The sequence below is a fragment of the Equus przewalskii genome, chromosome 19 (assembly GCF_037783145.1).
Source record: "Equus przewalskii isolate Varuska chromosome 19, EquPr2, whole genome shotgun sequence".
Classification (NCBI taxonomy): domain Eukaryota; kingdom Metazoa; phylum Chordata; class Mammalia; order Perissodactyla; family Equidae; genus Equus; species Equus przewalskii.
Genome location: NC_091849.1, coordinates 36,993,815 through 37,005,317, shown reverse-complemented (window position 1 = coordinate 37,005,317; position 11,503 = coordinate 36,993,815). Strand labels below are relative to the sequence as shown.

At 55.8% G+C, this 11,503-nt stretch overlaps 1 protein-coding gene across 2 annotated transcripts in view; it reads left to right on the top strand.

Moving 5' to 3' along the window:
- Window positions 1-2,897: 2,897 nt before the first annotated feature.
- CPNE5 (copine 5) overlaps window positions 2,898-11,503 on the top strand; it is an 86,036-nt gene continuing 77,430 nt past the window's right edge. Inside the window, exon 1 of one of the 2 annotated variants that reach the window (XM_070584482.1) lies at window positions 2,898-3,747. In XM_070584482.1, coding sequence (XP_070440583.1) covers window positions 3,653-3,747 — 95 coding nt within the window. In that variant the 5' untranslated portion in view covers window positions 2,898-3,652. The remainder of the gene's footprint in view (window positions 3,748-11,503) is intronic. The other variant, XM_070584481.1, reaches the window with a different exon arrangement.

Sequence of the window (11,503 nt, the reverse complement as noted above, 5' to 3'; positions counted from 1 at the left end):
CTCCTGCGAACCTCTGCAGCCAAGGAAGCCAAGGCCTGTGGCCTCGCATCATGGCCCCTCGCCTCCTGGCCTCCTATTCTACCTCCACCACCTCACCCTGTGCTCCAGCCACACCAGGGGCACCCAACATGGCTCTCTGGCCCTTAATCATGCTGGTTCCCTGCCAGCAGTGCCTGCCCAACCTTGTCCTCCAGGCAGAAGTTGATCGTCTGCAGCAGCACCGTCCTGTCAATGCCCTCACCTTCAGCCACTTCAGTGCGCTCCTGCCCCCCATCCAACTGCCAGCACCTGCGTTTCTTTGCCTGAAGCTTTCTTGGCTTCTGGAACCTGCGTTGCCATTCTGTGCTGGTCAGCCCAGAGGGCCGGGGAATTAACACCCTCAGAAGCAGCGGTCAGCCACTGGGGCTGACTGCCGAAAGCTGGTGTATACACACCCCTGCTCCCTCACCCCTCCCGCAGGCTAAGTTTGAGGCGGGTTCTACACCATTGCCCAGAGCTCCTCAGTGGGAAGGAGCCCTAGTTGCCCACGGTGACGACTGGCTTGATAAACCGCCCTTATTGGCTGCCTTCCCTGTCTCACCCCCACACTCCCCACATATAGCGTTTCCTTAATCTCCCGAATAAACTACCACTCACATTCAGATCTTCCTGGCAGGGGCTGCTTCTGGGGGAACCAAACAAACCTCATCTTCACTGTCCGTCTCCATAGCGCCTCATTTTTGCGGTTTCCTGGACCCTCCCTTGTTCCCACTCGGGGGGCAGAACTGTTGGTCACTATTCTGTATTCCGAGGGCCTTCACACCTACCTCAACAGCACTGCTCCTGCTGCACTGTGGCTCATCCGTCTGCATTTCCTGGGGCCCCCACTAGCCTGGGAACTCTGGGGACAGACACTATGTCCTTTTCATCTCTTTATTCTCTGAGCCTAGCACAGTGCAAAGTAGGTGCCCAATACAATTTTTTGCCAAAGAGCCAGCAGTGGAAATGCAGTGACTAAGAGGGAATAGAGAGAAACGGACATATTCCAATCTTTCTAGAAAGAGACCTGGGGCTGCTACTCCAGATGCTGTCACATGACAGGTTTACATGATAGAACATCGGTCTCACCACTCATCTGCTCAACAGCCTGCAATGGCTCCCTACTGTTGTCCTCCCCAACAGGGCCTAATTACATAGATGGCTTTTAAGACCCCCTGTCATCTGGCTCCATCCCCAGAGGCAGTCAAGCCTCTTGTTCAGAGTCAGTTTTGGTCTCAAGGGCCTGGGTTCAAATTCTCACTCTGCCAGTTCCCACCTGGGTGATGACAGGCGCAAGTTACGTAGTCTCTCTGGCGCTAGCTTCCCCATTTATTACATGTGCATAATAATACCTCACATCTATAATTATTTCGAGAATTTAAAATCATGCATGGTCCTTGTGAATGTACTAAAACCCAATGAACCGTACACTTTAAAATGGTGAATTTTATCGTATGTGAATAATATCTCAAAAAAAAAATTAAGCATAGTGTCTTTGAAAAATAGAATGGTGTTTTCATTGTTATCAGGGACGCTTCCCAAATGGCCCTAGCAGACCAGGCCAGGCACACGGCAGGGACGCAGTAGATACTGATGGAACAAATGTCATTGTCTAGGACAGGTATGTGAGGGGTGGGCAGTGGTGGGCACAGAGATTCCTAGTCCCGTTTTGCATCCCTCTGGAAAGGAGGCCTGAAATATTCTCCGTGGAGAGACGGCCTCAAGCCCAAGCGAGTGGGGCCTTTGGACCCAGCCGCGCCCACAACTCTGGGAACCCCAGCGCCTCTGCCGCTGCCTGTCGGTCCCAGGTGGCAGAACCGAGACTGGCAGATCCTGAGCCACGTGTAAACGGAAAACACTTAACCCAGGCGGAGGAACATGTTCCTATGTTTATCTCTGACTCTAGCTGTATCTGACGTTCTGGGAACTGACCTCAGACAGAATCTCCACGCGCCGGTCAAGGCCGGGCTGCCGGAGCCCAGGCCCAGAGGGCGTGGCTTTTCCGGGCCCAGCCTCAGGCTCCGGGCCCCGCCGCCCCTCCCCGGGCACCGAGGCGTGTCCCGGCGAAGCGTGGGCGGTGGGCGCGGAAGAGGGGGCCCCATCTCAGCAAAGCTTAGACTGGGGCTGAGGAGGGGCTGCGGGGTATTTTCTGGAGACGCGTCTACGCGCGCGCAGCCCTGGGAGATGCCACAGCGCTGCGACCCAGGCCCGGAAGGGCCAGGCTGGGAGGGGGGCCGCCAGGGAGGTGCCTCAACTCTCCCCTCTCCCCCAGGGCAGGGATCAGAGCCCCTCACGCTGCAGGCGCCTACTCAGTGCTGGTGGCATAGAAGCCTGGGGAGCTCTGGCCGCCCTCAGTCTGGTGGAGGAAGCTTCTAGACCTGGGGCTGGCTCAGCCGTGTGGTCACGACGGGCCGGGGATGGGGAGGGCACTGGCGCTGGCGCGTGCCTTAGGTGGCTGACTCGGCGTGCCAGGCCCGGCGGGAGCCAGGGGCGGATCGGGGAGCGCCCATGCACCGACTCAGCCACTGGAAAACCGAGGCGACCCCTCCGGGCACTGGGGTCGCCCCCACACGCCTCCCCAGGAGACGTGGAGTATGTTTCTGGACTGAGACCCGCCCCCTGGAAGGATGCACCTTCAGTAGAAACAACCTCCAAGCCTCTGGGGTGGTGGTGGTGGTGTCATTTTTGCACACGTCCCTCCCCACCTCCGCCTCGCATAGACCCTTCTCAAACGGATGCCACTTGGCTTCCGGAACCCTCTCCCTCCCCCAGTATGGAGACCCCTGAGGAGGGTGGGGAGTGGGGGACAGGCGCAGATGGAGACGCACGGCCGGGACCATCACTGGCTGTCGCTCCCCAGGTTCCCAGCATCTGGAGCCGCGTCCCCACGCCCGCCACGCGCGCGCACACACACAGACTCACACGCTCACACAGACACACTCAAACCCGTGCGCAGACCCCGCCCGCGGCCCCGCCCCGGCCCCTGCGGGCGCCCCCTCCTGTGCTCGCGGCCCCGGCACGCAGTCCGCCCCGGGCGGCGGCAGGCGGCCGCTTCGGGCAGATTTGATTTTCCCGCAGCCCGGGCGCCCCGGAGCCCGAGCCCAAGCCGAGGAGGTGGCGCTCGCAGCCGCGTCCCCAGCCCCGCCGCCGCCCGCGCCGAGACCCAGCGAGAGGCAGCGCAGCCCCGGCGCTCCGGCCACCCCCACCGCCCGCGCCCTCCGGCCCCCCACGCCCCTCTCCCTCTCCTGCACCCCTTCTGCCCCCGCCCGCAGCGGCAAGCCCCTCTCCCCTTGTCCCTCGCCACGACTCCGTGCGTCCCTCCCGGTGCCCTCTCCCCGCGCCCCCCGCGTCTCCCCGCTGCGCCCCAGCTCCCTGGGCGCCTTGCCCGTCTCCGCTGGGCCCCCAGCCTCCTGGTCGCGTCACTTGCACCCCCCTCCTCTACCCGCGGCCCCCGCACCCTCCGCCCCGCCTTCCCTCTCTCACTTCCCACGCCCCCTCTTCGCGCTCGTCTCTCCGCCCTTTGCCGCCCAGCCCCGGCTCCGGAGTTGGGGGAGAGCCCAGGGTTTCAGTTGCTCCGGAGGAGGCGTGAATCGCGCAGGGAGTGACTAATTTGGGGTGGGGGGCGCGCTGGGCGATGGAGCAGCCCGAGGACATGGCGTCGCTGAGCGAGTTCGACTCCTTGGCGGGCAGCATCCCCGCCACCAAGGTGGAGATCACCGTGTCCTGCAGGTGAGCCGCCCGCTGGCCGGGTCCCCCTGCCCCGCCCCTGGACCTGGAGCACCGCGGTCCCTGCCGCTCAGACCCTCCACGTTCGCGTGCCCCCTTCCAGAGTGTCCTCGCCGCCAGGACGCCCCCCGGCCTGTCCAGCAAAAGCCCCTGCCTAGCGGCCATTGGCGACGGCTGAATGGGAAGCCAGGCTTGGGGTCGTATCCCGGAAAGTTTGTACTCCGGGCTGTTGCTGTGAGGAGATGTGAAGACACAGGAATAGGGGTCCAGGCGCCCGAGTCGGGAGAACCGGGTAGTGAAAGGCTGTACCAGGGTCTTCGCACAGGATATTTCTGGTCAACCCCTCCCCAGATCGAGAAAGCAGTGATTTGCCCCATCCCTCCCAGGCGTGCCCAGCCTCTGCCTTCTGTGCCCTCCTTTTCTCTCTTCTTCCCCTCCTTTGCCCCGACACTCTCATCCTCTCTTCCCCCACCCACCCAGCGTCCTCGACCCCAAGATTCTAAAGCCTTTCTTTACCTCCAACAACAAAAGTGAGTCTTGAAAAAGGATCAGATTGACTCATTCATACTGAGGTGTGGATAACTGATAACAACTTAAAGTGGCACCATTGAAAAAACAACAACTTGGGTACAAAATCTTAAGCCAAAGGACTAGAACACCGAGTGTAGGATTTGAGAGTCCAGCGGGGGAGAGGGAGGAGCGTTTTTGCGCACTAGCACCCCTAAATCCTCTGGTCACACAGGCTTTGGTGGTAACTTCATCTAAGAGCTGGGTCTCCCCCAGGTTCTGCTGTCTGAGGGGAAGGCTGCCCCAGGCCGTAAGGAGGTCCAGGTGGAGAAAGGGGGATTTTTCCCTAGTGCGGTCACCCTGTGCCTGGCCCAGGGTCACTGCCTTGCTGGGACAGTGAGGGCACTGTGGCCGAGGCAGGGCCCACCTCGAGGCTCCTCCTAGATGACATTCCCTCTGCCCCAAATGACCAAGAGCATTTCCAGAGTCCTGGCCGTGCCCTTGTTCCTACTTCCCACCCATCCTTTTCCAGGCCCCTCTTTGGTCAGACTCCCCTGCCCCCCACCCCGGTATTCCAAAGTTGTGGCATTGGGGAGGTGTAGACAGAGCCAGAGGAGCTGGGCTGGGCCAGGAGAGAGGGAGGAATTTGGTGGAGATTTGACGGGGAGTGGAAGGGAGGGCTGATGAGGTGGAACTCAGCTGTCCCGGTGCTCCAGGCCCTTCCGGGGCTCCTGTGATGACTCCCACATGTCTCCCCGGTGGTCCCACACACAGTGCTGTCAGAGTTATCTTCCAGCGCCATTTGCATCCTGCTGTTATTCTGCTGGGAGATTCCTGATGGCCCATTAGCTCCAGTCTCACCTCCTCAGCCATCAACAGCTGCCACCGCCTGCCCTCCCTTCTCCTATGGGGCGCACATCCCCGCGCCTGCCTGCCTGCCGCTCCCTCCTAGCCTTCAATCACGCCTGTGTCAGAGCTGTCTGGGGATCCTTCCCACCTCTAGGCCTCTGAATAGCCCATTCCCCATCCAGATTTCCCCCCTCCTTCATCTCTGCCAGTTCATGTCTCTCCATCCTGAAAAGTATGGCCTCATGCTCCCCACTTCCAGCCATCCTTCTCGCCCATGAGACACCCAGCCTGAATCACTGTCTTCTGTGTCCCTTGGGCCCTGAGTACTCAGCCTGGGCCACTGGATCACTCACACACTGAGCACTCAACCCTGAAGACAGCTCACATGTGTAGACTTCATCCCTCTTCCTCCAAAGCAACTCCGTAAGCATCTGAGGGCGGGGATCCCCACCTGACTCAGACCGTGAACCCTCTACACCAGTGGCAAGGAGAGGAGGCAGGGGACACATGGCCTTGTGGCTTTGGAGTCAGATGCCTTGAAATGGAATCTGCTCCACTGCTTGGGGCAAACCTTGAGCCTTAGTTTCCCCCATTTGTCAAGTGCAAACAATGAACCCATATTCATTGAGAAACCTTATTCTCGGAGGCAGCTCACATGCGTGGAAGGGTGACTGGCTCCTAGCAGGTGCTTGACAAATACTGTAGGAGGAATTAACTTAGAGAGTAGAGGATTGTGAAGCATCCAGCATAATACTTTGCACTTGCTTGGCACACAGTAGGTGCTCAACAGGTAGCTACGATAATTACTGTAAGGCAGTAGTGCTTGGCCCCTCCTGTTTGCTCTCTGGAAGTGAAGGTGTCCAAAGGACTCCTAAGAGGGACCTAGGGATGCGTCTGAATTCTTGTGGGATGTTGTTCTGGGATCAACCCTGGTGTCCGTTCCCTTTCGGGCGATATGATCCATCAGCCTGAGGAGGGCCTGTCCCAGGCTTTGTTCCTGCTCTTCTGACAAAGCCAGAGGGTGAGGAGGTGGGTCAGAAGGGGAGAAAGGGGAAGAGTCACCTGGAACAGAGAGGAGGTGAGAAAACAATCTGAAGGGGCTTAAAATTATAAATCCATCTCTTTGCCTCAACCAGGTCCAACTATCCAGGTTCTAGAACAGAGAGAGAGAGAAAGGGAAGAAGGAGAGAGGAAGATGGGGAGGAGGGAGAGCTGCACGGAAAGGCTTTCTCCAGCATATTCTACACTCAATGATCAGCAGTTAATGAGAGTCAAGTCCTGCTCCCCATCTCGTGGTCAGCACCGACTGGGCCCCAGGAGAGGAGGCTAAGGGTGCTCCTGCCCTGAGCATCTAGTTGACACCTGCTGTTAGGCAGGGAACAGTAGGGCAGGTAGAGGGGGTTGATGGGGTGAGAACTCCAGGGGACTTCGGGATGGGCAGCTGGGGTTGAGAGGGCCAATGTTTGAGGGAACTGGAAACTAGCATTCCTGGGGCCAGTTCCCTTTCCTCTCTGCTCCTTAAGAAGGTCCCCACCACTCCCTGCAGCCCTAGGAGCTCTCTTCTCTGGCCTAGGGGAGGACCTGACCCTCCACCATGTCTATCCTACAGCACTCCCAGCTGAGCAAGGCTGCCTGTTACAGGGGCTCGGCTGAGCGCCAGCACAGAAGCATAGCAGAGGCCAGCCAAGCCTCCGCTGAAGGCAGATGATGCTGTGGCATGGACCATTCGGGCTCCTGCTTTGGATAGGGTATCTCTTGGGCTAATCTATGGTCTACTCTCAGACAATTGTTTCTACCAACTTTGGGAAACTCAGGGCTAAAGGTTATAGAGCCCCTGGCTGTTTGGCTCAGTGGTTAAGAATGTGAGCTATGGGCTCTGTCTACCTGGGTTCAAATCCCAGCTCTGCTCCTGTGACCTTGCTGGACTCCTTCACCTCTACCTCAGTTTCTTCATCCTTAAAAGAAGCATAATAATCCTTTTCACAGTTAGGAGGATTAAGTGAGTTAATCCATGAGTAGTTATTTATGGTGCTTATTATTTAACACCTGAAAGTAATGGAAAATTTGTTGCTGTAGCTGGGTTCAGGGTTTGCATGGGTCCTGGAGATCTGATCCATCTAGAGATTCTTATTTTCCCCCCAGCTTTGTTGAGATATATTTGACATATTGTGTACATTTAGAGATTCTGAGGGGTTGTTTTGGGAGTGAGTCGGGTAGATGATTTGTGGAACCAGAAACCAGCAGACATTGTAGAAAGTGTGAGCCACAAGCTTCTCCTTCCTCTGATGGTCTGTTCCAGAACTTTCCTGACTCTATTAGCCTCCCACAGACCCCAAAAAACTCATCTGTCCAGTGTCCCATTCCCCAAGGGCCCCACTCTCTTCCAGGTCTCTGTGTGTCGTCTGATGTGGGAATCTGGACCAGTGTGTTGGTTAGAAAGAGCGATTTGCATTTTTTATGTAACAGGAAACCTTTGCACCCCCGCAGGGTCCTGCTGGAAGAAGCATGCAGATCGCACATGGTGGGGCTCCGGAGACCCGGAGGGAGGGCAAGGAGGGACAGGCCAGGGGCAGTCGGTTGCTTAGCCCTGTTGGAATCTCTCAAGCAGCTGCCCTCTCCCGCCAGCTGGTGGGGGGGCTGGTGGGCAGCTGTTGCCTCCGCCCCGGAGACGTTGATTTCTGCTGTCTGTTCAGGTTGGCGTTTCGCTGCCCTGGGGCCCAAGGGGCAGCCTAGCTCAGGAGCTGTGCCCTGGGCCCTCGGAAGGGGTGCGACTGGGCTCTGAAAGCTTTCTTCTGACAGGCAGGGGGAGGGCGGCCCTGGGGAAGGGGGCCTGAGGGCAGCGTGGCAGCTGTCAGAGCCAGTGCTAGGAACAACTCCATTCAGCCATTGAGTTCGCCAAGGCACTCTTTAGTGGAGCCAGGGGGATAATCACAGTGGGATTTATTGAGTGCTTACTACACGCTAGGCACTTTACATCTGTGTTAGGCTGAACCATATGCCATTGCCTCTGCTCAACTGATTTTGACCTACTCAAATAACAATTTGGTTCCAACTAAGATTATTATATTAGTTTTCAATTGCTGCATAACAAATTACCACAAACCTAGCGGCTTAAAACAACAACCACTCGTTATCTCACAGTTTCCGGAGGCCAGAAGCCCAGACACAGCATGACTGGCTTCTCTGCTCGGGGTTTCTCCAGGCTGGAATCGAGGTATCTGCAGGGCCTCTGACCTCGTCCTAGGCTTGGGGTCCAAGCCAAGCTTGTTTAGGTTGTTGGCAGAATTCACTTCCTTGCAGCTGTAAGATCCAAGTCCTGTTTTCTTGTTGGCTGTTGGATTGGGGTGGCCCTGAGCTCCTGGAGGCCGCCCTCAGGTCCTAGCCACCTGGGCCTCTCACGGCAAGCGCGGCAGCCCACTTCTTCAAAGCCGGCAGGAGATTCTCTCCCCAGTCGGCTACTGCGGAGTCTTATATAAAGTGACAGTGATGCCAGGAGCGAGGAGGCAATGATATTCCCAGGTCCCACCCACACTCAGAGGCGGGGATTGTGCAGGCCTGGACACTAGGGGCCGGGAATGTTGGGGACCATCTTAGATTTCTGCCTACCATAATTACTATATCTTTTTCACCTTACAACAATCCTATGAGGTAGATAGCAGATTTTCCCTTTTTGCTGATTAGGAAATCAGGGCTCAGAGAGGTTAAGGGAATCCAAATTCAGTTTCCTCAGACTTCCCAAGGGCTTCTTGAGGTTGAGGATTGGGGTCTGCATGAGGGTCACGGGAGGAGCCTGACTACCAACCATGATAAATGTGGCCAAGAAGTAGTGCTCTCTCTCCAGGGATGGGAGAGGCCTTCCTTGCTCAGGGGTGCCTCTGGTTCTGGGAGACAAACCCAGAGGAACTCTAGGGAGCAGAGACCAGAGAGAGTCATCATGGGCTGGCAGCCAACCTTCCATGGCATCCAGACCACATGGTGGTAGCTTACCATCCCTTCTCTCCCAACCCACAGTTCCCCCTGCTCAGACCCAAGGCCATCGCTGGAGATGAGCTCTCATTGGGAAGAAAGGGTGAGGAAGAGGTGAAGAGAATAAAGCTGGAAGGCCTTGGGGCACAGAGGAATCAGGTTCAGTTAGGAATGCTTCGGCTGTAGGTAACAGAAAATTTGATAGTAACTCAAACTCAAAATACATTTATTTTTCACAAATCACAATGAGTCTGGAGGTAAATTATCTCAGTGCTGGTTTGTCAGTTCACTTTCCATCAAGGACCCAGCTATCTTTCTACTCTGCTGTCATCCAAGTGGTGGGTTTCATTGTTACAAAATGGCTGCCTCTATTCCAGCTATTACAACACATCCAAAGATGAGAAGCAGACCATAGGGCCAAAGGCCTTTCTCTGAAAAGTTCTTTTTATCTGGAAAGCATAATCCCTTCCAAAATCTCTCAGCGGGCTTTCCCTTCTATTTTCAATAGCCAAAGCCAGGACTCATGCCTGCCTCTAGGTTAGTATATGAGTCAGCTTGGGCTGCCAAAACAAAATACCATACACTGGGTGGCTGAAACAACAGAAATTTATTTCTCACAGTTCTCAAGGATGAAATCTGAGATCACGGTGCCATCATGGTTGAGTTCTGGTGAGAACTCTCTTCCTGGCTTCAGATGGCCACATTCTTGCTGTGTTCTCACATGGCAGAGAAAAAGAGAGAGAGCAAGCTCTCTGGTGTCTCTTCTTAGAAGGGCACTAATCTCATCACGAGGGCCCCACCCTCATGACCTCAAATAACCCTGATTACCTCCCAAAGGCCTCATCTCCAGATCCCATCACGGTGGGGGTTAGTGTTTCTATGTATAAACCTGGGGGCTGCACAATTCAGTCCATAGCAACAAGAGACAGGAGCCTGCCTTCTCTGACTTCAGGGCGTCTCCATCAGATACCTGGACCAATGTGGATTCTGTTAGCAGGGGGAGAGTGAGGAATGCTTGCTGGATGGACAGCCATGGCCTCTGCCACAAGGAGCCTTTCCAAGTGACCCATGGCTGCCTGAGCTCCCTGGGGCTACAAGGGGCCTAGTGTTTCGTGTCTCTGAGGCCTGGCTCCTTGGATTTTCCTGCTGTCGGTGGACAGCCAGTGTTAGGTGACTGCGGACTGATTTTCCCAGCACAGCTTGGCTGGACCCCTGCCTACCTCTCTTCCTGCCAGTTTCCTGGGCAAGAAAAAAGACTTCCTGTGATTTCAAACATTGCGAGGTGCCCCTGTTCCCTCATATCATGTGCCTCTGCCGTCCTAGCATGGTGCCCGAAGGGCCCAGGAGGAGAGCTGCATGCCTTTGGGTCTTGAAGAATCCTGGGCAGGACACTTAAAGTCAGTGCACTTCCTGGCTTACCGTCTCTGAAACCTTTGCTGGGTCACTTAAGTTCTCCAACCTCAGTCTCTCCATCTGTAAACTGGAGGGAAGTACTGGTCCTGTCCACCTCCTATAGGATTGTTATGAAGAAGAAGAGATTATGTTTGTGAAGTTCTATATAAACCAGGATGTGCTGAATAAACTCAATAATGATAATAGGTACCAGTAACTGAACACTACTGATGCATTCATTCATTCAGTAATTGATGTTGATCCTCATTTGCTATTGAGAGTCTTCTCTGTGCCGAGCAGTTTGAAGTGCTGAGAATATGGTGGTGAACAACATAGAGAAATTCTCTCCTCCTATAGAACTCACATTAGTGGGGGGTGGGGGGGTGGGGGTGTTAAACAGGAGAGATCTGATTGGCCTTCTAAAAAAATTTCTCTAGTTGCTGTGAAGAGAGTAGACAGGTTGGGGGTGGGGAGCGCCAGGAATTGAAGCACATGACTAGGGAGGAGGCCACTGCAGCGTCCACGTGAGAGACCATGGTGATGGTAGCGTGGCGAAGAGTAGACAGATTTGGGCTGTGTTTTTGGAGTTGAAACCTTTGAGACTTGATGAATGGGACAGGAGGGGCACAAGGGAGAGAGCAGTTGAGCGTGCTTCCTACACTTCTATTTTAGGCTATTGGCTTCACCACTGCACGAGGCGGGTATGACCCCACGCCCAGACGAGGAAACTGGGGTTCACTAGCTCGTCCAGGGTCACAGAATCGCCATATGGCTGCGTGGAGATTCCAGCTTGGATGCCTCTGAGGCCAGAGCTCACGCCCCAGTGTGGGATGGACGATTATTACAATAATTAATGATAATAAAAATGCAAATAGCCCCAGGAAGGAGAGCTCTCTAAGCCCTGTGCAGTTACTTTTCCGACCTTGGCGAGGTGGCTTGGCAGGGAGACAGTGCCCGCGGGCGAGGAACGGGATCTGAAGGGGAGATGGGCGAGTGCCAGGGGCTGGGTGCCAGCGTTCCTGTCCTCTGCGGCTCCCTCCTCGCC